Below are 27,975 nucleotides of genomic sequence, written 5' to 3'. Positions count from 1 at the left end.
ACCCTTGGGTAGCTAAATTCTTCTAAGCAGCCTATTAACAGAGAATTCTTGTCAGCAGAAGTATGAGTTCTCCTTGATAATAAGCAATTGTCTCTATTCTGGATAGTTTACAAATTGAATTAAGCATTGAAAAGGAATACAAGGTGGGCGTATTTTGTATGCTTGTTTGTTTCATTTACACAAGGGCCAAGATGCAGCAATTCTGGTGAAAGCCAGGAGGTCCTGAATAGTCAGAGAGCGTGATAGAATAGTCTATTTTTCCCCCAAGTTACATAATTTTAGAGGCTAAGAAGGCTGTTGGTTAAGGAGTATAGAGTAACTGAATCTAAAGATGAGTTGCCAGATGAGGTCACATAATAGATGACCAATGGTTGGACAGATAAAATTGGCAACTATGGGATGTGCTCCGAGACCCGTAGAATCTTAACCAAGAGAGATGCATCATTTATGAGTCCAAATTTCAATGCATTGAGAGTTTATTGATCTATAGTGACGTTGAAAGAGAAATCTAAAACCAGTTGTGGAGAAGAAATACAAGCAAAGATGAACAGAAATATTAAAAAGGGACTAAAAGATTTTCCTCCCTTAAGATTTTTATGTGCATATCTATGCAATCAAAGTATTTGGGTCAATAAGGGTCTAAGTCATTTTTGTTGTCATCTTCTGTAAATCAACATACAATTAGATTTAATAATCATTTGTAGTAAAATATTCCAAGTAGCACAACCTTGTCTATTACATCATCTTCCATCTGTTTCATTTCCTGTTATAACTTGCACCAGTGCATTTCTAACCTTTATATCTGGATATTCAAAATTGGGGTTTGGTTCAAATACATCTCTAAATTTAATGTCAATGAGGCCCAGACTTTCATAATTATGCACATACTTTCATGGCTCACTTGCACATGCAATGTAACCGCATGAGCAAATGACCAGTTGGACTTGCACAATCAATTAATGTAATTACATGGGCAATCATGGTAATTTTGGCTTCAAAAAAGGCATGCAAATATGCCTGCAATGGAAAATGTGCAGTTCAGAAAATCTAGATCTATCAAGAATGAATATTATTAGGGTCCGGTCCCATGCGGTGCTGAGGGTCCTCAAATTCCACTGAAATTAACCTGGAGTTTAGGGCAGATGGCGCCTCTCAGGACTTGGCCCCTAATTGGCAGTTACATCTTCAGCTCAAGCTTTGTGCCAAACTCAGAAAGCCACAGCCTTGAAGAGGCCTTGAGAATTGTACATAGTTTTGCAATTATGCCAACTCCAGAGAAGGTTGTTCTGCAGTTGGAGAAAATAAAACATTTATGAGCTTGAGATAAAAATGAGATCTAGAAGATATAGCTAAGACCACTGGCAAGAAAGGGTGGAACAATATCATTTAAATTAGTATATACAAAAACGGACATGATCAGTAATATAAATTGAGACAGTCACATCTGCAACCCACTTATGACTGTATCTGGTATATTACCTCCCTCTTATAAATTGGGAGAAGTTCCCCAGTATTTCACCTTGCTCAAATGAAATGCCACATGCAGCACCAGTCAGTGATCCTGAACAAGAAGCATCTCAACACTTTCTCTGTCATGGACAGAAGAGGACACAAGCTCTGAATAGCCTCATGAATTTGATTTCCTCCATCCTATAAAATCTCCAGGTCTCATTGAAACCTTTGTCAGTTTTTAATTCTGACTTCAAGTGGAGCCCAGTTTCTGAGCTAAAAAATGAATCCCAGAGAACAGTGCAATTTAATCTTCCATGTGGCTCAGTCTTTTGCTTACCTGATGGTATTTATCACATTCATATTCTATCAGTCCCCTTAGCCATGTGATGCTCTGTTCACCTCTCCTTCTCCATAAGAGGGTTTCTTCACTATCACCTTCCTTTTTCACATAAACATTTAACAATCCAGTCCCAGCTCCATGCATGTGATAGAAAAATGTCAAGCACTGCTTTCCAGAGATCCCTCTTAGTGACCTTGAAGTCAGACGTGCTTTCTGTCCATAGATCATATTGGATGCCTCTATGTACATGTAGTATCCTTAAAAAGATACAAGACCAAATATTAGTAAAATAAAATGGTTCTTTCTCTCAGTATGTTCAATAATAAGCCTGTGTGTGAAACCTGTTTAATAAATGCATGCTCTTGCTCACAATACAGTTCAGAAGTGAATGACTCTGTGTTAGTTGTATAGTAAAGCAGAGTATATGAATGATTAATGAAAAATATTTTTAAATTAATATATACTAAATGAAAAGTGTGTACAAAGAAATAATCTAACATGAATGGTGATAAAGGGATAACACTGGAAATAATAAAGGCCTGAAGTATGTAAATATGGAAAGGTTGCATATTTTTAAAATATACACTGTTTAAAATTTTTGCTTATGCAGTAGAGTCGTACTGGTGGAACTGAGTGGAGATTTTTTACCCTGGTGTATAGTACTTGAGTATAGTAAGAAATACTGATTTAGATCAAAGGTGCAACCTCTAATAATTCAAATAAAGCCATGAATTTAAGAGAAGTAGAGATTTAATTATGTTAATATATGGACCAAATTCTGCCTTCAGAAGAATGAACAGGGATCTCTCTGACTGCAACTGTTCTTAACCCAGGGGTATGGCATGAGAGAGGCAGAATTTCACTGATCTGAGAGTTTATTGATCTCCTGGAGTACAATGGGAGTTGTGTACATGCATCAGAGGTCAAAATTTGGCCTATATTTAGAATTGCTGCTTTTGATAAATCAAAGGAATAAAAATAAGTCTTTGCCATGGAAGACATCAATCATGTGTCTGTTTTAGTGAACAAGATGTAAAGATACAAGTCAAGAGAACTGATTATCCAGAGTGCATAAAGGATTATGCTCTGAAGTCTGAATTGTGGGAAAATTGGTTATTAATTGGCAGAAGACAAATGATTTTTCCTCTGAGGGCCATCACACAGCTATTTCAAGCTGGAGCATACTGATATATCAGAATACTGGGAAGCATCCCAATGTCCCATCTGTTATGCATGGCAACTATTTTGCATGTTGAGGCACACACTCCACCAGTAACTAGTAAGTTAAAATTTTGCAGCAGCTGTTCCTGTGGTCCCACTGCTCCCTTCTTGTCATGTTGGCAAGGAAAAGCTGCCCTTCCACCCCTATGAATAATAGAGTTTACAACACTTTTGGGGAGACAGGGAATTCTTAAGGATCAGTGAGACAGGAGGAGAGCAGAGAATGGCAGGAACAGCTGGTAGATGCTCTGAATGTTTTTGATGATATTCAGAGTCATATTATCTAAAATCATTCTGAAGAGGTCCTCTGTGGCCAAGATTATTTTTTTGGTGGTGAGTAGCCCGAGGAGAGAGGAGAGAAGATGTGCAGGGGTGGAAGCGTAGAAGAATATCTACAGCTGCGGATCTTCAAACAAAAGCGCACTCTCTGTAATCTGTCAGAGGAAATTCCCAGGGCTATTATACAGAACTGAATGCATGCTGGTTACAGAAATTTTAACTATTGTTTTGCTTAAAAATTATTCTTGAAGTAAAAATCCAAACTCAGAACTAGTGTCATTAGAGTAAGCAATAAAGTCCTTGGTTTCAGTTTTGAGAGCCAAATCAAATTATAAACTAGCTGGAATGTCTAGATCAGATCTAGATTTCATTATCCCATGTTTGTAAAGTTACCAGTATATTTGGGTGAGCTAAATAAGTGAAACAATGATCATCATTTTGAAAAATATTTTTATGTGACAGAATTAAGACTGACAGACCAAAATTACTCTCTTTCAGCCCCTTTGAAAATCAGGACACCATCCTCTTGGCTGTCTCAATGGTTAGTGGTTTATACAACCAGACAATAGATCTGAGTTCAATTTCTGCTTCAAAGATCATGAGCACTTTGAATAGAGCACACTCATTTCCTAGGGCGGGGAATCTCTCTACAATGTCTCCTTCAGCAAGTAGATGGGTTCAGTCTTGGGAAATATGGGGCCTGGAATATGTACTAGAAAGGGGATAATAGATGACACTATGTAGAAAATCCTGCTGAGGGAGAAACAGTAAACAAACTTGCGCCCTGCATTTCTTTATGACAATGGTTTTCAACCAGTGATCCACAGACCTCTAGGGGTCCAGAGACTATGTCTAAGATTTCCAAAGGTGTCCTCACCTCCATTCAAAATTTGTAGGGGTCCACAAATGAAAAAAACATTGAAAACCACTGCTTTATGACAATACAGCCTGGTTATGAAACAAAACAAAGCTGGCAAAGCTGATTTAGTGTAGTCCTTTTAGATTACTATATATAGAAAAGGAAGGCTGTATAGTACAGTGATAGTCTACACATACCTATACAGGTATCACAACCACATTTAAAAAATATTCAGTCAAATGGATTTAAAAAAAACCACTCAGAAAAATATTTATCCTGTCTTTCTGGCTGGATTCATGCAAATCTAGTTTATGCAAAAGAAGTGGGTGTTAAAGATGGCAAAGACCTACTGGTATTAGGTCATCTAGTTCATAGCCTGCCAGAGTAGGATTGTTTCCTATGCTACATTTTCTAGCATTTTTCCCAATTTTAAATGGACCAAGCAATAAGGCTTCCATCATTTCCTTTTGGAGACTATTTCACAGTATCGAAGGCAATATTTTCCTGTTATTCAGCCTAAATTTTTCCTCTGCATAATTTAACCATAACAACTGCATCAAATATGTTCAAACTTATAACTGATTTGGTTGCTTCCATTTTTCATTTCTAATATCATAGCAGGAGTTTGATTAGAGCTTTGGCATTCCTGAAATGTATTAATCCTTCTGCCTACATGGAGCACTGTCTAGCATTGATTGTGGGAGAGCATAATTGCTTTGAAGACTGAAAACTACAAGTGAGGTTAAAACTCTTCCATGTATATTCTCAGTTCAATGCTCAGGGCTTTGGCCATGTAGTCCACATTGACATGAAGGGAAATTGTGTAGCTGAAGCTCTGTAAACAGTCAAGAATATTCTCCTTCTCCATTAGCATCTCTTTCCTTTCCTGCATTAACACAGAATTTTCCAATCCTGCCCAGGACATAGCTACTGGAGGGGCTTTATTAAAAAGTGGAAAAGTGACGTTCTGCTGAGTATACATCTCTTCTATGCACAAATATCCCTCTAGATAGAGTGTGATTAGAGAGAAGGCAAGGCTCTTATTTTGTTAACTAGAAACAAAATAGTTTTGCAGGTGCTCTTGAATGCAGCTGTATAAGACTCTACATACTCAATTGAAACAACTATGTTTAACAATGTTAGTATGGTTTAAATTCATCTGTACACAGACTGAGTTATAACACTGTTTGGCAAGTCATTTTGGACAATGCCAAGCTGTGTTATAATCAGTCAAAAATATGTTCATCATAGCTAGCAGAATTGTTATAATTCAGCTCAGCTACTGAGTTTAAACTTTATTGCATGAATTTCAGCCCTGTGCAAGAGGCCCAGCAGAAGGCACCACTTAAGTTTGCTAAAGTATTCTGAGAGTTTAAGCAGTTATGAGCTGGGTGAAACCTTGTTAAGGGTTGAACTCATCCTTCAGTTGATATATCTGTAAGCAAAAGCCTCACCAAAGACAAAAGGTGTGTGTGAACCTGCCCAGGAGTTTTTGGCTGAGGCAGGGATGGGAAAACTTTTTGGCCCAAGAGCCACATCTGGGTGGGGAAATTGTATGCAGGGTCATGAATGTAGAGCTGGGGCAGGGGGTTCAGGTGCGGGAGTGAGTGCAGGGTGTGGGAGGGGGTGCGGTGTGCAGGAAAGGGCTCGGGGGGGGGCTGGGGTGTGGGAGGAGTGCTCTTAGTGCTGTGAGTGAAAGAAGCTGTATCCTGCTATTTGATTCCCTCTGAGGTTCTGGGACACAGGACTTTGTACATTCTTTGTAAATAAACAAAGCTGCATCAAACAAATACCTATCAATAATTTTCACTCCCAACTAGAACATCTACAGGGCCCAAACTTTGATGAGCTGCTTAGGTCAAAAAGGGGCCACATGGTACATAGGCCTTAGGCTGGCCTTCTGCACAGTGATGAATTTAATCCATTATGCTGCAGTCAGTAGAATTACTTTTAAAGACTTACACTGGGGTAAGTGAGCCATAACCCATACTATATTAAAGCAGCCAGGTGACAGCAAGCACATGAAAAGTCCTGCTAATTAGATTGCTCCTTGGTGAATTGATGTAAGAGGCAATGTGAGGTGGAATTCTCTTCTTCAGGACAAGCAAGCTTTAACTTAGACACAAGGCGAACTGCTTTATAATTTAGGTCTAGTGAGGGTTGCCACAAACTTTTTCATGTTTTTGTGAATCCTTGAATATTTTAAAAAGTAAAAGGACACCATGAGTCCACTCTCTCCTCTTTGAAGTTACTTCTGTATAATTAATGAGCTAGTTAAGGGCAAAAATTCTAGTGCCTGCACCTTTGTTCTCTGAGGTAAACAGCTATTCTGTGTATTTTATAAACACCTGAAAGGCATCCTTCAGACCAAGCGGAGAGACAATATATTGGAAAGCTTTATACTACTAATTTTCTATGACTCATAGAAAATACTAATATGCATCCTGTTTAATATAGCCAGTTAGTTATCTGATTGTTTTGGATGGAGAACATGCAGTAACCATTTAGGTTGGTTCTTTTAGTCTCTTGTTTTAGTCTTCTGAGATCTAGGAGGGTAGAATCCTTCAGATTTTGGAAGTATAAAGAAGGAAACAAAAACACTTCAGATGAAAACAGAGTTGCCAGCCATGGAGAATGGGCTTGTTGGGGCTGAAATTTCTCCCCTCCCAGGGCAATTGGGGGTCAAGAGATACAGAACAGCTCCCTTGATTCCCCTGGCCCAACTATCCATAGCATAGCTTTTTGTTCCTCATCTCTGGTCTCTTCTCTTTTCCTTGAAGCGAGTAGTTCATGCAAAAAGGCGGAGTGCCCGCCCCTTTATCTTGCCTCTTTCTCCCCTGTGGAGGCCTCACAGAATCTACTGCAGATCTGTAGTGATTGTGGACTTGGGTCAGAGTCTAGGTTTAGTGTGAAGTATAGATATACCCTGTAACCCACATAGCTGCTATATCTTCAGAATCTGTGAAACTAGTGCTAAGCCCCATATGTAGGGATAAGGGGCTCCTTTCTCTTACATAAGACAGGGCCAAGATTTGGCATTTACAGTCAAATTCTTCCTTTGTCTGCACGTATGTGTCTATCACTGAAATCAGCATAGCCCTGGCATACACATACAAATTCTAAATTTTCACTTAGTTTTTACAGCTTTCAGTCACACCCTGGATCAAATCGTTAGCTTGCCTAAGGCAGCATAGCTCTACTGAAGTAATATAAAATAGCTGTTTTGAAATCAATGGAGGTATGCTGATTTACAGCAGCTGAGATTTTCACTCTCTGTGCATATCCAAAGCCTGCTGCAGAAAGAAGAAAAATAAATTAATAGAAAAAAAAATGAAATGCAAAACCTACTTTATTTGCATTTTGAAAACACCAAGTTTTGTCTAGCATTTGTGTTTCTATATGTGAACATTTATTATAGTAACTAGAAAGCGTGTGTAATACTGACAGACCGGAAAGCCAAGCTCTGTTTAGCCACAGAGAATTTAGAGCACAGACAGTGGTAGTTTACACTTCCCCGTCGATGTGCCCAAACACTGTTCTGAAGGACTACCACAAGACAGGGAGGGTCCGTTTCTGCATTTCCATTCAATCACTGATCTCTCTATTATGAACACCAACTAACAAAGGTGGGAACTCTGGTGCTATTTGTGATGTGAACACCTTTCGCCTCCGACAGTCAACTCATTTTACACAATCCAAATAAAGACGAGAAAGAGAATAGGAAACAGAGCCTATCATCTGATCCTTCAGTCCCATGGTTGATACTGTCAAAGAAGTTGCATCAGTCTCTATATTATAAAATCTTATTTTGAGAGATTTAAAAATATTTTGTATCGTTCACTTAAAATTAATTTCCTTTTTAACTAAAGTCTGCAGTAACATCCCACCCCAGCACAGAGAACAGACAAGTCAAAAAGGTAATCTCTCAATGTGCATGCATTAGCTATCATTAATGAAATATATGCAAGAACATCCAGAGAAAGCTAGACACCTGAGTTCAAAAATGAAGGGAAAGACTATGCTGATCACATGGTGTTAGAAGCACCCTGGGCTAAGCTATGTTAAAAGTGGCAATGACGGCTGCCCTAAAGCAGGCTGTATGTCAAGAATGAGGAAAGGTGCTATCTAGTCCCGTGTAATCCAGAGTAAAAGAGGCAAATCAACAAGTAAAGAAGTGGCCCAGAAAGAAGAGGCTGATACTGCGTTACTCTGCACTAAATTCCAAGGGGTCACTTACCAGCAATATCCCAGATGCTGTAAGTGCACCCATATGCTATCCATGTCTCCCACTTTCACTATTATAGGATTTCATTTGACTTTACCTTAAAATTTGTAATGCATTTAAACTGCAGCAATCATCATCACACATATTGATAAAGGGATGAGGGCTGTTAGCAAAGGGTACTTGATTTGTAAGAATAAGTCAAATAATGAGTGAAATTAAAAATTATTTGCCTACCACTGAGAAGTCTCTATGGGCAGGCACATAACACAAATTAAAACATTATCTTCCCAGACATAGCTTATCTGAAAGATCCTACTATGAATATAACAGATTTCTTGCGTGTTTGTTTTTTCAGATTTTTGTTTTGAATAACTATTTTGGATATGAAGGGTAAAAACCTTTTTACTTTCCTCTAGAATATCATTTCAAAGGACATTCATTTAACTGTCACTCTGCTCTGAAAGTTCAATGTGAAGCTTAACTCACCTACCCCAGTAGTGTGGTCTCCTTTTGGTCCAGTGTAAGAAGTGGGAGTTTGACCCCTCCTCCTATGCCAACTGCTTCGGTTTCTTCTCTCCTGGGTAAATGCACACTCATCCTTTTCAAAAGTACATTCTCCAGGAAAAGATGACCACATCTCTGCAGTGAAAGAACACTGAGTTACATCTGAAAATGTATGGTTGGATACATTACTTATATAATCTACTTTATCCATCCATTTACGGTGTCTCTTTATGCATAGAGATATTTATGGTATACACACAGTGTATGAGTGATAGCTCCAAATTGGAACACCAGGTAAACCTCCTATTTTCACAACTTTGGATCCTACTCTGGATCTGAATTTCACAATTTGGACCCTTCTCTAACATATATTAATATTCTTTTAAACAACCCTGCTGTTCAGCGGATAGGTCATCTGCTTGCTGTGGCCCTGATCCTGCAATGGGATCTGCTAGTGTCAGGGCTGGCTCTAGATTTTTTGCCGCCCCAAGGAAAAAAAAAAACAAATCTCAGAGAGCGCAAGAATGCCAGAATGCCGCCCCTGGAATTTGGCCGCCCCAACCACCCGGAATGCCGCCCCTGGAATTCGGCAGCCCCAAGCACATGTTTGGTTTGCTGGTGCCTAGAGCCAGCCCTGGCTAGTGTAGGCCCTTTCACAACCCAATGAGCTTAATGGGCTCTGAGCATACATAAGGGACTGTACTAGTAGATCCTCTATGATTCTATGATTCTACCATAGGATCAGGGCCTATGTTATCTGAAGTCAAATGGAAAAGATTTAGCCTGCTGAGACCACAGTACAGGATTCTATGTTTCCTTTATTTCAGCTGATATCACAACAACATGCATTCCCTGAACTACTTTAGCTGTTTGGAATATCATTACATGATGCAGAAGAAATAGACAACCCAGAATTCAGATCCTGGCAGGAGTGTAAAGGAGGAACTGCCTTTCAGCTATTCTGTTTTAATTTTTTATTCATGAATATTTTAACTTGCTTTTACCCTAGACTCTCTCTTTCTTCCTCAACCGCTCTGTCCTGTTGAGATATTCCAGACCTTTTTGCTTGTATCAGCCATGAGTCCCAACATGTGAAGTAAGTAATCCATATAGGAATATCAGTTTAAGTACATAAGGAGCATGGTATTGTCTGTGAAAATTCTGTCTAAAGTACAGTATAAGAAACATGTATTTAGTCATATACTGATTGGATTTTATTGCTCCTTCTCCAAGCCACTTTCCCCCTTTTTATTCAGCCTGCAGGTGTGGGAAATGGGAGTAGTGCATACCCACTCCTAGCCTCTCTAAACTGTCCCTTATATCCTAATCAAAATAGCTCAGGATTAAAGTAAAATCATCATAAATACCAGTATAAAGGTTGATTCTGATTTTTATTGTAAAGCAGACTTTTAGGACCAAATTTAGCTCTGGATTAAGCACATACAGCACCCACTGGAGACAATGGAGTTAATCAGGATTTACTGTGGTGCCAAAATTTGGCCCTCACAGTACATCAGTAAAAGCAGCATTACTGCAGTACTTGACTGACATCCACGAACACCAGTGTTACAGCTAGCTATGGAATGAGAACTTAATATAATTTTGTTAGGAAAATGGACACATAAGAAGGTTTTTTATAGCAAGGGCTGAGATTGGACAGTGGCTGTAGCAGAACAAAAACTGATCAGATTTCAAATGCACATTGTCTTACCAGTGGTTTGGCAGCTTCCCAGGCTCACTGATATGTCATCGAGTGCCACCAGTCCACAGTCCCAAAAGCTTTTGCACCAGCTCAAAAACACCACCTGCAATTTATGAAGAACATGGGTCTCAGGTTTATTTAGTGAAACTTGGTATTGTAAGCAGTCCTGAAATTTTAGACTTTTCTTTGTGCATTAATAATTTTTAATTTTTTAAGTGTTGAAAATTTTTTCCCAATAATTTTTGTCATGGCAATGTGATTAAAACATTTAAATTAACTGATTTTTAGACATAAAAATATCTGTCAGTACCAACATAATAATCTTTCTCCATTTAATTTTTTAAAGCTAATGATCTCGGTCTAAAAACAGATGCCACTAATTTAAGTTCTCTCCACACATAGTTATCATTTTATTAAGGCACACATCTTTATTAATATAGGAGAAAGAAAATCTCTAAACTTGGATCTCACTTCATGAAATTTCCTCTGCAAAAAAACAGCACAATTTTAGATTGTTTTCTATTATACTAAAAGAAATTTTTCACCCCAAGAATGGTTAGAGTTGAATCAAAATATGGGCAAAAAGGCATATTACAGGTTTGACAAGATCCATGTTATTCTACAATTTCTGAAAATGAGAAAATATAATATAGCCAGGAACAGAAGGTTCCCATGATTACATTCAACTCTGATAAACTGAAAAATTGCATACTGTATTCCGGTTTTACAGTCTAAAACTCTAGCATGCAGTTTGGTTTCATGCAAACCACAATATTATAGTGACTGTACATATCACTCTAGAGCAGTGGTCTCCAAATTGGGGTGCGCGCACCCCAAGGGATGTGCAAGAGGATCCTTGAGGGTGCAAGGCAGGAGGAGTGCTTTTTTTTTTTTTTTTTGCTTCGTCAGGCAGGAGTCTGAGCTGCTTTTTTTTTTTTTGCTTCGGCGTGGCAGCGGGTGCGTGCTCAAAATTTTTTTACTGATAGGGGTGCATGATCAAAAAAGTTTGGAGACCACTGCTCTAGAGCACTGGGATTTTGAGTTTTCCGGATAGTGTACACAATGCTCTGGTGCATTTAGCCAGAAATTCAGGGGCAGAAGCAGGCCTCAATGCAGGGAAACTGGCATTTCCAGAAGGTTGCTGTAGAGCTGGCACAGAAGGGGACTCCACATCCCTCTGAATGGAGTCTCCACTTACTTCTCTTAGGCCAGTGCAGAGGTGGGGGTTAGATGGGGAAAGAGGTATGACTAGTTGGTCTATAATTACATAAATCCAATGATCACAAACTATCAACTAAGAAGGGTTGCAGCTCTTATTACAAACAACTCAGGGACCGTAATAGCAGCTGTAGAGATGCTGACTGGCTGTTTCACACCATGCCCCCCCCTCCACTGAGTGTTCCAGTGAGAATGCTGCTTGAGGACAGTACAAAATGGCACTGGCATGATTGGCAAGAATAAAGACATTGGGAATTAAAAAAAAATGTTATGTATGCACTAGGGATGTAAAATGTTAACAGGTTAACCGTTAAGCACGAGTCTTATTGGTAAGGTATTTTGGTTAACATTTAAACTCTGCTGCAGGATCCTGGCTGTCATGCTGCCCCACACCCCCACCTGGGGTCCCAACTGCTGCACCCTACCCCCCACACCCAGGGTCCCAGCTGCTGGCCACAGGTCCCGGCTGCCGGCCCTGTGCCCTGGTGTGGGGCAGCAATGGAGTCCCCAGCGCGGGGCCGGCAGACGGGACCCTGGGCGCCAGGCCGGCAGTGGAGTCCTTGGTGTGGGGCTGGCAGCGAGCGGAGTACCCAGGCATGGGGCGGCAGGAGAGCCCCAGGCACACACGGCGGCAGCCGGGACCCTGGATGCACAGGGCAACAGCGGAGCCTAATGGTTAAACATTTAACCGGTACCATTTTAATAGTTTAAACATTTACTTTTTTTAAACGCTATGGGATGGCTACCAGAAAAGGCCCAGGTATGCTTCAAAAATAAAGACATACAGTACTGGGCTTATAGAAATTAAATTGCTCCATAAAATGGGATTCTCTACAAATGCGATCATATTACTATGCAGCCTGAGGTCAAAAATGCTAAGCATGCTCCATAGTGCCCATCTGGGTACTGAGAAGTGTAAGAGGAGTCCAAGATGTCCTATTTTGGGCAGGTATGAATTCTGCCATGAAAAATAAAGTATTCAAGTATGTAATCTGCAATCAACACAGCAAACAGAACCACTGAAACCATGTGAGATTCCTGATTGCCCTCGGATCAAGATTGGTGCAGATCTATTTGAATTAATCAAGAAAATACAAAGCTTATTTGCTGTACATATTGCTACAAAGCAGTAGATGGGCAAATAATAAAAACTGTGTATCTGACCGTAACGGAAGTAATTTGCTGCCATCATTTTTGGGAAACTTTTCATAGCTATTCCATTGTGATGAGACATGACTTAGTGGCTGCAGCCAGGTATGTTTCTCATGGCTGATTCACACTCCCGTACAAACTGTTAATCCCTCGTTTGAAGCTGCACATTTGAAGTTCCCTGCTCACTTACAATTTTTGGCTTATGCTGAAAATTAGTTGTTATAAAAAACCATGTATATACTTTTAATCACTTTTCACTGTCTTTAACAGGACCTGTGGTGCCTGCTAATAAAGTTGTTAAACAGGGTAGTGCCAAGTTGCCTAACTATGTAATATTTATTAAAACCTGCAAATGCATTATGAACAGTCAGATAACCACACTTAAATCTTTAAAGAATACATTAATTCAATTGCCTGGCACTGAGCAATTTTTACTGTTCAAAAGCATTTTATATTCAACACCCGTAGTCCCAACACTACGGATTGTTTATTTTCTGAATTGTTGCAAACATATAGTTGTAGGGCATCACAAGCATTCACAACGGCTCAATGCATAGTGGACTAGAGTAGGGTTCCAGTCTCTTTCTAATCATGCTTTTGAAACCTTTTGCTATGGAGATATAAAGTTTTCATCCTATATGATTAAACAAATTGTAAGACAATTCTCAAGAAACAAGCACAATCTATTCATTAAAAATGCAGTGCCTTGGAATAATTGACACGATGACATATATAGCCACTGTGGTATATGTTAACATCTAATCACTATAAAATAAAAAGTTCAGTGTGGATGACTTTTGGCTACAGAGATGGTATTTTCATAAAACCCCCAAGCTCCAACTTCAAGAAAGTGGCATGTGAATGGATGAGTCCAGATTTTACAATTCTTAATAGTGAAACAATGTTTCAGCACTTTGGGCCTAATGCTGTGCCCAATTCAATTTTTCCATTGACTTCAATCAGAGCAGGATTCCTTCCCGACCCCAAATCTGATGATGAGTATGATGCTGAGCATGTCAGCAAGACAAAAGAGCCAGGCGTCTAGGAAGAGGATTTTCTGTACCGCCTCAGAACACTTGCCCTATGATCCATCTCTAGGTGTGGCCACGCTCTGCTGCTTCAGAGGAAGGCAAAGCCCACCCCTACTCCTTCCTCAGAATACATCTGGCCAATTGTGCATTGGGGGGAAAAATTTGTCCTGACCCCTGGAGGCAACAGGCTAATGCCCTGAAGTGTGAGATTTGATTATAATCATTGTCTTAATACAGAGCTGCAAGTGTTATGAGAATGATGAGGGCAATGCAAGGAATCCTGTTTTCCCCATGGCCCATAAAACAAGGGGATGAACAGAGGGATTCTTAGATTCAGACTCTCAAAGCCAGAAGGGACCATCCAGCCTACTCCCCACCCCACATACATAGTCCGTACAATTTCTCCCAGAAGATGAATTAAGGTGCATCTTTTTTTAGAAAGCATAATCTTGTTTTAAAGATTCCAAGCAATGGTGAGTCCACCACCTTCCCTGGTAAACTCTTTCAAAGTTTAATTCCCTTCCAAAGGATGCTACAAAGTTGCATCTTATTTCAAGGCTAAATTTATTTAACTTCAGCTTCCAGCTATCAGATCTCCTTATGCTTTCTTTACTCATCAAGGTTGAAATCCACACCCCACTCTTATGCTCAGATCTCTTTTCTGTGTGTAAGCACCTATACACAGCAATCAAGTCCCCATACTACCTTTTCTTTGATAAGCTGAATATGGGAAGCTTCTTAAACCTCACTTCATCAGGCTTGTTTTCCAGGATCTGACTCACTTTTGTGGCCCTCCTTTAAACTGACTAGTATTTCCACATCCCTCTTCAACTGCAGACACAATAACTGGACACAGTATTCTAGCAGTGGTCTTACCAATGCTATGTAGAGAGGCAAGATCACTTCCCTTGATAGTCCCCTTTTTTACAGCCACAATTAACCCTTTTTGCCACAGCATTGCATTGAGAGCTCATATTAAGATGCTTTTCTTTGATGATCCCCAAGTCCTTCCTTGAGTTACTTTTTCCAAGATAGAGTCTTACGTCCTACAGGTATAACCTGCATTCTTGATTCCCAGATGTATTGCTTTGCATGTGGTTCTATTAAGAGGCATTTTGTTGGATTGTGACCATTTAACCAGGCAATTCAGATTACCCTGTAAGAGTAACCCATCTTCCTCATTATTTACTACCCCACCAATCTTTGTGTTGTCTAAAAACTTTACCAGCAAAGATTTTCTATCATCATCTAGGTCATTAATAAAAATATTAAATAGTACTGGACCAAGAACTGATCCTCGGGGAACCAACTAGAAACAGCCCTGCTCGTTGATACCTTTCAGTAACAACTACATTTTAATATCTCTCAGTGAGCCAGTTTTTAATCTATCTAAATGTGTGCCCTGTTAATTCCATATAATGCAAATTTTTAATCAAAATGTCATGTGGTACTAACTCAAATGCCTTGGAGAAATCTAATTATACTGTATCAAAACAGTTGCCTTTATCAACCAAACCTGTAATCCTGTCAAAAAGAGACAACAGGTTTGTTTGACAAGACCTACCTTCCATGAAACCATACTGACTGGCATCAGGGCCGGCTGTAACTTTTTTGCCACCCCAAGCAAAAAAAAAAAAAAAGTCCCTCCATAGCGCCACCATAACACACCCCCTCAGCACCGCGCCGCCACCCCCCCCTGTGCGGAGCGCCGCACCACCGAACCCCCCAAGAGGCGCACCGCCAACCCCCCCCCAGCGCCCCATGGAGCGCCGCCGAACATGCCAGCCCCCCGTGGAGTGCCGCCGAACCCCCCATCCCCCTGCAGAGCACCGCCAACCCCCCCCCCCCAGCCCCCTGCGGAGTGCCGCGCCATCAAACTCCCCCAGCCTCCTGCGGAGCGCCGCCGAACCCCCCTGCTGAAACCCCTCCCCCTGCGGAGCGCCACGCCGCCGAACCCTCCCGCCGCCACACACACCTCCCATGGAGTGCCGCCGAACCCCCCATCCCCCCGCCGAGCGCCGCTGAACACCCCCCCACTGCGGAGCGCCGCGCCACCGAAGCCTCCCGCCGCCACACACACCTCCCGCCGAGTGCCGCTAAACACCCCCACCGCCGAGCCATGCTGCCGAACACCCCCCCCGTGGAGCGCCCCGCCGCCCCCCCCGAGCGCCGCTGCCGAATCCCCCCCCAGCTGCCAAAACAAAAACAACCCACCCCACCTCCAACACCGCCCGACCAACCCCCCCCCCCAAAAAACAAAAAAACCCTGTGTGCCCCCCCCCCCCCCAAGATTGGCCGCCCTTTACCAGGTGCCACCCCAAGCACGTGCTTGGTCAGCTGGTGCCTGGAGCCGGCCCTGACTGGCATTAATTATATTTTTCGATATACAGTTACCCATTAGATCTCACAGAAAGCAGTATGATGTAGTGCTTTTACAATAGGTATTGGCCAGTCAAGGATTTAACTGAGTAAGTACTCAATTCTTCCCCCAAAAGATCCATTTATTTTACTTCAGGCTTTTAACTTTACCAAGCAACAAAGACTATCAAATGTGCAGTTCTGTCCCAGTGTCTGTATGTGTACCTTTAACCTTGCTAAATTCTACCCTTGTTTTTTGAGTAGTGAATGACATGCTACTGCCACATGGCTTAATGTTTCCATGGCTACTTTGCTGGCTTATGCTCAGGAAAAGTGGATTTTCCAACACAGAAGTAGCATAATGCAGTGTGTGAAGTTGTCTGGTGTTCTCTTGACTAATTCTGTGTTTCTGAAACCTTCCTTTAGTTACATTCCTTGTGCCATTGTGAGGAATGGGGTAGAAGACATTTTTCTTTACCAGATCAAATATATACACCCCTTATTTGTCCCTAACATCTTTAATTGTATTTTTGGCCCATTTAAGCATGCTTGCAGCTCACCTGTCAGTTGGATGGTATCAATATGTTTTTCAGTCTTATTTTCATTTCAGGTTTGGCCTCAAAATCTGTCCTTCATACTGCACCTAGCTCAGTGGTCACCAATCGGTCGTCGTGATCGACTAGTCGATCCTAGAGGATCTCCCAGTCAATCATGATCTCCGGCGGTGCAGTGTGGTTGCCGCTAAGGCAGACTCTCTGCCTACCCCGGCCCCATGCTGCTCCCGGAAGCAGCCAGCGCAGCCCCGCGGCCCCGAGGGTAGGAGGTCTCCCTCTGCGCACTGCTCCTGCCTGCAAGCACTGCCCCCCGTGGCTCCCATTGGCCGGGAAAGCTGCAGGGGTGATGCTTGCAGAGAGGGGCAGTGCATGGAGCCACCTGCCCCTGCCCCAGGGGCGCATTGGCCCCTTCCGGGAGCAGTGGGGCCGGGGTAGGCAGGGAGCCTGCCTTAGCCTCACTGCACCCGCTGCCGACCAGGAGCTGCTGGAGGTAAGTGCTGCCCGGCGGGAGGCCACACCCCAACCCTCATCCCTGAGCGCCCTCCCAGAGCCAGCAACCCATACCCTCTCCTGCACCCCAAGCCCCACCCCAAACCCCAGCCCTGACCCCCTCCTCCCAGAGCCAGCACCCTGTACCCCCTCCTGCACCCCTACACTCTGCCCCAGTCCGGAGCCCCCTCCTGCATGCAAACTCCCTCCTAGAGCTTGCACCCCTCACCCACTCCTGCACCCCAACCCCATCCCAGGCTCAGCCCAGAGCCCTCTCCCACACTGCAGACACCTCAGCCATAGGCGCCGACTCACGGGGAAAAATTAGTGGGTGCTCTGCACCCACTGGCAGCCAAGCTCCCCCCGCCCAAGGGCACCGGGTCCCTGCTCCTCCGCCTACCTCCCAGCGCTTCCCACCCAGCTGCCACCGCCAAACAGCTCTTTGGCGACGGGCTGGGAGGGAGGTGGAGGAGTGGGAACCTGGCGCACTCAGGGGAGGAGGTGGGGCCAGGGCAGGGATTTGGAAAAGGAGTTAGAATAGGGGCAGGGAGGGGGCGGAGTTGGAGCGGGGTGGGGGTGGGAGAGGGTGGGGCGGGGCCTCAAGGAAGGGGTGGAGTGGAGTTGGGGCCGGGGGCAGAGGGGGGTCAAGCATCCACCAGCAGGAGCAGAAGTCGGTGCCTATGCCCTTGGCCCCAGCCCAGAGCCTGCACCCTCTCCGGAATGCCAACCGCCTACCCCAGCCTGGTGAAAGTGAGTGAGGGTGGGGGAAAGCAAGCAACAGAGAGAGGGGGGTGATGGAGTGAGCAGGGTGGGGCTTTGGGGAAGGGGCAGTGCCTTGGGGAAGGGGCAGGGTAGATCATGGGTTTCCCTTGGATTCAAAAAGTGATCTTGGGCATAAAAAGATTGGAGACCACTGACCTAGATGATGACTGATTGTGATCAAATTGAGCCTTGCAATATTTACATTTATATTAATTTTGACTTAATTTCTTTTCACAGGGTAATTCTTCCATAAGAATTAATGCATGCCATAAATGAGAGAATGAGAGGGCAGAGTGTTCAGCTCATGTTTTCTTTATTTAACATGACGGATGATGAACAATATATTTATTATGTCAGTCCAGAGTTATTAAAATACCTCTTGAGTTTGTGTGCTATCCTGGAGGTTAAATTAGGAAACATTAATGGATGCAGTCAGTTGTTGCCAATATTATTGAAGTTAAAAAGTGCTTTCCTCCTTTACCTCTGCTTTTTGCAGTGAGTAATGGGAGATGCCCAGGACATTATTCAAGCATCTGTTTACAAAGCTTTGCATCAATTTCTCAAAGAATGTTTGATTTTTGTTCCACTGCTTACTTAATTTCCTTGGTCTACAGCATCAACAAAAATCAATGATCAAGTCTTGTAATTTATCAGCCACGTATCAGTAATTGGTACAGAAGAAGACAACATATTCATATTAAATAGAAAACACAAGCATGCAAGTAATTTGCAATGATAATTCAAAACTCATCTCTGCCATGATACAAAGTTGGGTTTTGGCTCACAGGTAATATTGAGTTAGGTTGAATGATTCCCCATTCTCTTTTACCTGTACCAGGAGGATTGAGGGTGAAATCTGTATTTATACAGTCTACCTGCTCCTAAAAGGGGAGGGGAAATGGGAGGACCTGCTGTAAGTCTCTTTGCCAAGGAGGAAACGAGCAGGAACTTTGATCTTTCCAAGGAGAAAACACCTGACATAGAAGCCTGCCAAAGAAGCCTTAAGCCTAAGAGGAGCTAGGCAAAGGACCATTTGGGAGCCCTGCATGAAAAGGGCAAAGCTCTGAGAAACAGGAAGAAGATCCAGCCAGACCATGATGTAGAATAGGAAGCTGGGGTTTTCCTTTTGCACTGTTTGTTTACCTCAGAAAGGAGAGCTTTGGTTCAGGCAGAGAGTTAGACCACCCAATCAGACAGGAAACTGAGGCACTGGCACAATCTGAGGATGGGATGGTAAACTGTGCCCTGGCAGCAGGTTATGTTGCCAGAGACTGTCATGCAGTTTAACCTGCAGTATTGCTGAATATTTGATCGGAGCCTAACGAAAACAGAGATTATAGTATAATTGCATTGTACAGCAGTACACGACTGTACACTTGAAGTCTAAGAAGTGGTCAGAGACAGTTCATTAGCTTGCTGCGGACAGCCACTGACACTAGGGAAACTTATTGCAGCAATAAGTTTCCCTAGTGTCAGTGGCTGTCCCCCAAGCTGATGACTGTCGCTGACCACTGCTTAGACTTCGGAAAACACTGCTGCACAATGTACTCTGTGAAAATAATGGGATGTGAATGGCTGTTAAACTCAAATCCATTACAGAAATCTGAACCACTGATTTCAAAAATTATCAAGGATTTTAAAAAAATATTGTAAACCTATATGTAAACCTATGAGCAAGAAAAAGATGTTTTTGTTTTAAAACATAAACTAAGTGTGAAGAATTTAAAAATATTTGGCATTTAGTCTCAATTTTTAAAACAGAATCTCCCAGTGCTGAAAAAATGTTAACAAATTAGCAAAGAAGGTATGAACTATTTCATTCTGCTGAAGGGTCCAGTCCTGAGAAGTGCTGAGCACATTCTGGAGAGTTCAGAATGCCCTTAATTCCCACTGAAGTTTAGATGAGGCAGTTCAGCCCCTCACCGCACACACTCAACATCTTGCATGCGTAGGCCCCTTAAGCTCAATTCCACTGAAGTCAATGGGAAGCCTGCCATTGACTATAAGGGGAGTTGGGATGGGTCTTACATTAGTAGGAATAATTATAAACTTTACATAGCGCAAAGAGATATTGATAATCTTGCCAAATCCACAAATGTTGCATTCCGATACAAATAAATATGTGATAAGGTGTAATGGGCCAGTTCGTAACGTTTTCACAAAACAAAAGGTTGGGCCTGATTCTTCCCTCTGTTACGCTGGTTTTATGCAAGAGTAACTATGTTAAGATAAAGTTTCACTAGCATAAGACTAGTATAGCAAAGGGGAGAATCGGGCTGATTGGCTCAAGGCTTGTCTAGATTGAGAAAGTTGTGCCAGTTTAACTTTAATAGGTTTTTAATCAAACTGGTTCAAATAGCTGTATGGACATTCTTATTTCAGTTTAACCCAGGTTTATTTTGGTTAGCTAAATTGATAGAAATTGATATACGCTTAACTGAAGTAAGTCACTCAAACCAAAATAAGAATGTCCACACATCAGTTTAACCAAGTTGGCTTAAAAATCACATTAAGTTAAACCAGTGCAACTTTATCACGTTACAGATTACTCAAATAAACTGTGTATGCAAATGCTATGGATTGTAAAGAGCAAAAGAAATTGATCTGAAAAGCTGGTGCATATTGACTTGGGAAAGCCTGGTAACATCAGCTAGTAACATTTGGACAAAGATTTCTGAAATGCACTTCTGTCCAAGTACAAATAGATTGCAGAAATGAAGAAGGGAATGGGAAGCTCACAGAACAAATTAAAGCCACAGACTGTTACTGCCACATCTATATTCAATGGATTACATTATCTAGCAGAGAATGCTGTCTGTACAGAAAAGTAAATAGACTAATGATATGTTATGAGTCCCCCAGAGTCCTGCTAGATTTCCCATGTCCTAATATTATGAGTTTGTTCCCTCTTTAATGAAAATGTTTGGTTCTTAGATTTTTTTTTTGCGCAGGGGGAGGTTTTGCCCTTGGACAGAAGAGTACCGTCATATATCTCTGGCCACATCATTAACATGATAATATCACAAGCTGTGTTAGACACACACAGAACCTCTTGGAAAGCAATATTAAGTGCAGAGAACAAAACTGAGCAAGCAAATAAATGTCAGTTAAGTAGTGCAGAACAACTAGGCTGGCATAATGGGGATATAATATTCAATCCTCATCTAGCTGCTGTGATGAGTGTAGGAGGATTTATATTTCCTAAGTTTTTAAATGATTATTTTCTTTAACAGTTTTTTGAAGGTGTTATTTTCAAAAGTGTATATCAAATGTCACAGACAAATGGGTATCAAATACTGATCACCATATTTTGAGAAATCTTACGTTATTTGAAATTTTAATCATGAATTCTCATAATGGGATTTTCAATGGCTGACGTTTTAGGACTGTTTTCTTTGTTTTGGGGGCGAGGTTAGTTTCCCTGCTGCTTTAAGTTGCACACCCACAAGTTCTCATGAGTCAGCCATCACCCTTCCAGCTCAGAGACTGCGTGGGAGTTCCTTTGAAACCTGACAAAAATATGCCTTAACTGGACATAGAAGTTACATGTTAGGTAGTCATACGGCTCTATTCCCTCTTTCACTTGATGTTGGCTGGGGAACAGCCCTTTATAAATGGTGACTTTGTTGTGATTGTCCATGCTTTCATGACTTCCAAGACTGGATTATTTTAACTCTCCATATTTAGGTCTACAAAGACCTTGACAAACTTTTTGTTAACCCAGAATACAACAGCTCAGCCCCTCAGCAACACCAGCCACCAAGTGAGCATCAGCTTGATGCTGTGTGTTCTGCACTGGCTCTCCACAGCATACCAGGTCAGGTTTAAAATCTCAGTTCCAGTCTTCAAAGACATCTGTGGAACTGGTCCAAGGTATGTTAGAGAGAATCTCCCTCTCTCTTTTTCCGTGTTAATGATCTCCCCGGGTGGTTGTGTTTCTAAGAAACTAAGAATGAATCTATGTTCCCGTCAACTTAAAGGGTGAAGCTCATGAGAGTGGGAGACCGGGATTTCTCAGTGTAACAGTGTGGCTTGCCCCTTAAGGGCTAGAGGTCTGGGGCCAACCAACCATAGTTACCAAGGGGGCACACCTGAGCAGGGATCTGCTGATTCCCTTATAAATGGGTAGCAAAAAGGGGCAGAGAAAGTTCTCAGGGAGAACAGAATGAAGTACAGAGGCTGCTGGAAGTGACTAGGCTCCAGTAGAGAAAGCTGGAAGTTGGGGAGTGAGACTACCAGCAGGAAAGACCTGGAACGGACCCAATAAGGAGGTAAATGGATGGACTTGAGAATTTTGTTTTGAATGTTTGTTAATTTAATAAAGTAGAATTTGAGAAGGGCTGTGAATGGACAAAAGGGTTTGAGAGTTATTGAAGAAACACCTTGAAAGAGAAAGCTGAGATGGGGGGGACTGCTTGCAGGGCTACCCTGAGGCCATGAGGGGGTACCCTTGAGATGGCAGGCCTGTTGAAACTCAACAATAAGGACAAGGTTTTAGAATTCATTCCTGGAGAATAGAATGATCACTAAATTCACTGCCCTCACAATGGTGTGTGAAACTTACTTGTTTGATTTTGCTTTCCCACAACTATAACTAAAACCAACTATGATGAAGAGCAAAGAAGGAAGAAGAGCAGAAATGTGAAGACAAAAAAGAAGAGGGAGGGGGGAAAGGAGACGTGAGAAGAAGAAGAAAATAAAAACTCAAAGTGGCCTCTGCTATGCTGGGGGGCGGGGAAGGGGGAGAATTAGGTCACTGTTCTGTGAGTTTGGTATTATCTAGCCTGTGTGAATGGCTAGATAATATTAAATGTTAGCTTTTGAAAGCTGCTCAGAGGTTGGAATGTTCTATCAGTCCTAGCAGCACTGCTTTAACTGGGCAGAATTGAGGCGAGTAAGTTAATTTGGGTTCAAAAGCTTCAATTTAATCTAGGGATGTAGAGTTTATTCTATGTTAAATAAATAAAATATTTTTTCCATGGTTACATACACACACAAATGTAAATTCAAGCTGTGTTGCGCATGTTTGGAACGCACTTATTTTAAGTGGATTTCACCCCACACATCCCACCTCATTTAGTCTGAATCCACCCCGTCACACATTAATACTGAGATAACAGATTTGGAGTCAATTTCAATAAAATGAAATGCATTTCAAAGAATCCAAACAGCTCCATCTGTTAACATTATTCAACGTAAGCTTCGTATTCTATTTGAAGTATGTATATTAGAATTTATGACTTGCTTGGGTGATTCATAACCATCTAACATTTGGCATAGTACTTTCAAAATGCCACATTAATGCCTTCTGGACAGCAGCAAGTCTCCGGCTCACAGAATTCAAGCCAGCAAACTGCTCCCAGACTCCAGTTTGCTAATTCAAAAAGAACCTTTAAAAATTATACAAACCAGGATCCTCAAAAGTAGAGAGTCTTTTATTAGTGTGAGACACAAAAGTGTCACAAGCTTCAACAGACAAATACCACTTTGTCCCCAGAATTAATCAGAAAAATCTCAAAATGTACCTTAAAAGTTTTGGGGACTAATGTTTGAACCATACATCATTCCTTATAGTGAGGAGAAAGATGAAGGAAATATGCAATCAGAAGTTTTGTAACTATCATTTTCTGGCAATAGGAGTTTTATAACTTTCAAGATTCTCTGACCAAAGAAAGGAACAGTATAAAGATCTGAGTCTCTGACTTTATTTGCCATTAAGGGGCATCCAAGAGATTACATCACCAGAGTGTTTGCTATTTCCACAGATACTTATTTAGCCAACCTACTAAGTAACAGCCGTCAACCAAAAGCTTGATCAAGCAAATTACCATGCACATTTAAAAGTTCTTACTTTTCAGTCTAGACTTGTTCTGTCTCAAAAACATATATATGCATCCACTATGATATATTTTATAAATAAAATATGCAGAGCTAGTCACAGTGCTTAAGATTGCCCATCTCCCATAAGACAAGACCCTGTTTTCAGTTGTTTATAACTTTGCCAAACTCTAACCATTTGGGCTGAAATTTTCCCTGCCAGGTTTTGGGGACTGGCTGGGCAAGAAGACTGGGTATGGGAGAGAGGGAAAGATTGGAATGGGGAGTCCGGAGGGGTGAGGGTGGGACTTGCTGGGAAAGAAGACTGGGACTAGAATGAGAAGCCTGAGGAGTAGAGGCTGGGACAAGGACTTATGGATGAGGAAGAGACAAGGCAGATGTGGACAGGCTGGAGGGGATGCGCCAGAAGGGATCACATACTTGGGGGGAAGGGCCAAAAGAGAGTCTATACCCCACAAAGTACTTTCCTCCATAGCCTGGAATGGAAACCAAGATTCCTGTGTCTCACCATTCCTCTGCTGTCAGCAAATATCTGAAAATCTACTGGCAAAGTGTGTGCCTAATCCTCCTCTAGAGCTGGTCCACACAGAAGATAACCACCTATTGTTATCAGTTAATCTGTTAGTTCAAATGGCAGAAGTCTGTGTGATGGATCTAGAAGTTCCATCCCTGCTGATGACCGTGTATGTCCATATGATGCCACATAATGGAGTTTGTTTCTTCAGTTTGCTTTTTATAAAAACTAGGAAATTATACACATAAATTGTGTAAAAAGAGCAGTAAAAGGTTTCAAAGCCTACCACTCAAAAGTTAGGAAATGCCAGAATTAAGGTGCCTATACCACCTTAATTTAGCCTTCTTGTGTGTCTGCATTATAGTACAGTCTTTAATTACTTGATGACACACGGGATGACCCCTGCATCATCCAGTGCATAGAATGGAGTTGCTCTGGGAATGAATCAGGATTGTATAGTAAAGGAAAATGACGTCTGTGGGGCCCCTGCTTGGTTTGTTGCAGAAACTAGAAGGTGTGTGGGTAAGGCAGTTGAATACTGCCCCGGAGAACTGGATTCTATTCTTTCCTCTAACACAGAGTTCCTGTGTGATGTTGAGGAATCACTTAAACCAGACTTATCACAGGTGGTCACTAATTGTGTGTTCCTCATTTTCTGGATGCCTAACTTGTAAAAGTGCTGAGCACTCACAGCAGCAGCTGAAGTCAATTGGAGCTGTGCTTTGAATACATAAAGTGCTATGTAATGTAAGTACTCTGAAAAATCAGGTCTTAGGGTCTCAAATTGGGCATCCAAATTTAATGGATACATTTGACCTTAATCTCTCGGTGCCTTAGTTTGCCATCTATGAAATGGGGATAATAATATCCCCTCGTCTCACAAGGGTGTTATGAAAATAAAGTCATTAAAGTTTGTGAAGCACTCAGATGCTATAGTGATGAGCACCATAGAAAATCCCATGAGGAAATTAATAATTCTGTCTTCATAGCAGGCTTTGAATAGTTTCCAGTAAGTGAGGCCTGGGGCCATCCACTGAACAACAAAGAACAAAATATTGAATAGCTGCTCAGTAAATGAGCACCATCCATCGTGTGTCCTGAGTGAGGCAGGGGTCCTGTCAAAAGAAATAGTATGTGATTGTGTAATTAAGACTCTCATAATACATATGCATAAGGAGGCCAAATTAAGCTTGCAGAGGCAACCTTAATTCTGGCATTTTCTAACTTTTGAGTATTTGACTTTGCAACCTTATTAAAGTTCTTTTAATGTAGTTTTGAGTGTGTAATATATATTTATACACACATGTATACATATATGCCTTGTGAAGGCAATATAGATATTGTCTTCAATATGCTATTTGTCTAATCAAGAATTTGTAAAACTATATATGGCCATAGAGAGAACAGTGGATTCATTATACAATTAAGATATTCTGTTTGTCGTTACTTATGCAGCAATGACAACTACTGCATCATTAAGCTTGCAACTTAGTTTCCACTATAAGCCCAATTTTGCCTTCCCAACAACAAAAAAGTCACATCAGCCTTAAAATGAGTAGGCTGAGTCTACACTCAGGTAGGGTTTTTTCGCAATTTTAAATAAATTGGATAAAGAGTTCCTAAATTAGGACACCCTCAAAGTAGTTATTCTCCACAGCTCAGAAAGTCGTGTGTGTGTGTGTGTGTGTGTAAGTAACACAGAGAAAACAGAGAGAAATAAACCTTAAGTTTACAGGACTAACACTGCTGAGACCTACGGCACAGTATAAAAATTTAGCTGATTACAAGTCTAGTTTTGGAAGTCATTAACTTCTGAACATGTAATACTGCTCTACTGAGCTGAATACAGAACATCAAAGAACTGCTGAAGATCCAAGGTTTCGTTTTAAAAAAAGTAAGTCTCTAGTCCTTTCCCTTCCAGAGAGATGTGTCCCTATGTAAATCTAAACCCAAAACCTCTCCGGGCAGCGACTGAGTGAGACTCCTAAGACATGCCAGGAGGCCAACGAGCCTCCGCCTTCAATTGCACATTGGGTTTCTCCCACCCCCTGCAGGTTTCAAGAGGTCCAACAGAAGATAGGAATACTCCCTTGATCGCCTCTCAACCAGTCTGCTCCTGCCTACAGACATCCTGGAAATTATACACACAAACTGCATTTTGGTTATTTATTTGCTAATCAAGTTTTTACAAGGTTTTAAAATGCATTAATTACTAAACTTTCCAAACAATTTTTTTTAAAAAAATCAAACGAGTTTCTAAAGATTTTCCAGATAAATCATATATTAAAAGAAATCAAACTGGGAATATATATTTCTTCCATTGTCCTAGGAAAATTTTTATCAGAGCCATTTTCCCATCACACATTTGAAATATATCTCCTGGAATTTTTGCATTGTTTTCCATATTAATCTGAAATTGCATACAAGAATCTCATTACTATTTATTGTGACTTTGCAATTATAGCAGTCACCTAACAGAGCCTGCTACTCTGTAGTTAAGGTTGAGACTTTCAGTGTAAAAACCCCTTTTCACATGTTCATAAGATTTTATTTTATTTTTATTTTTTTTAATTCTTCTTTTGGGGTGTGCTTGGTCTCAGCCCAAGGAGAAATTTTTCCTAGAAAGTTTAAACAAAATAAATACCGTTAGCCATTGTTTAACTATAGGAAGGTGGAAAAAAAACCAAACCATTTTCGCGTTGTAGGAATGTTTTAAGATGCTGGTTAGTTTACGCATAACTCAGAAATGGCTGAGCTTCAAAATCTGTCCAGTGTATGTTTTTGTTGGGGTTTCACACATGCACAGTAGTAATTTTTAGCTCTCATTTGAAGCAATTGTACTAACAGCACTAAAGAATCAAATCTGCACTCTTTTAGTCACATAAGTAGTTGAAGTAATCCCATGCGAGTGGTTAATGGGACTGTTCGCAGAGGAAGGAACTACTCAGGTAAAGATTTACTGGACCAGACCCTTTGTTAGTATCAGAGCTAAAAACCTATGTAGAAAGTTTCACAATAGGCAGATTTCAATGCAGAATATTCCTCTATGCTTTTGTAGAGCTTGTGATCTCTCCAGGAGGGAAGCCATTCTACTCTGGGTCTGATAACATGGATAGTGCATTGCAGTACTCAACTCTCAGGGGAGCAAAGACAGAAATGATTGTAGCAAGATCTGCATCTGAAAGACATGGGCATACCCCTAATCATCTAGTGCAGATTGAAAAAACTATGCTGGCTTCACCTGTCACAAGACCCTTGCACTGCAAACCTGCATAACAAATGGCAGCTTGCTCCCTCAATTAAGAGCATTAATATAACCCACACCAAATCTTATAGTTTCTTCCCCGTCATCTAACGTCACTTTAGTCTTGTCTGCTTGAAGCCACAGCCAGTTAGCTTTAATCCAGGCCCCAGTTACATACACATCATTCTATCACACTAGCCTGGTCAGATAAATGAAAGAAAGTTGGGTGTCAT

General features: G+C 41.4%; 1 protein-coding gene across 3 annotated transcripts in view; it reads right to left on the bottom strand.

Annotated features, from left to right (window-relative positions):
- MAMDC2 (MAM domain containing 2) overlaps positions 1-27,975 on the bottom strand; it is a 92,353-nt gene that overhangs the window by 2,228 nt on the left and 62,150 nt on the right. Inside the window, exons 10-12 of one of the 3 annotated variants that reach the window (XR_010588631.1) lie at positions 10,592-10,685; positions 8,867-9,015; positions 1,790-2,049 (exon numbers count right to left, since the gene is read on the bottom strand). Coding sequence is in view for 2 of the 3 variants with exons in the window: in XM_005297778.5 (XP_005297835.2) it covers positions 1,790-2,049; positions 8,863-9,015; positions 10,592-10,685 (507 nt within the window). In the remaining variant the exon portion in view is untranslated. The other 2 variants (XM_005297778.5, XM_005297779.5) reach the window with 2 other exon arrangements.

This window comes from Chrysemys picta, chromosome 6 (assembly GCF_011386835.1).
Source record: "Chrysemys picta bellii isolate R12L10 chromosome 6, ASM1138683v2, whole genome shotgun sequence".
In the NCBI taxonomy this organism is placed as follows: Eukaryota; Metazoa; Chordata; order Testudines; family Emydidae; genus Chrysemys; species Chrysemys picta.
The sequence above is the reverse complement of the archived record's forward strand: the minus strand, read 5'-3'. Positions and strand labels throughout refer to the sequence as shown.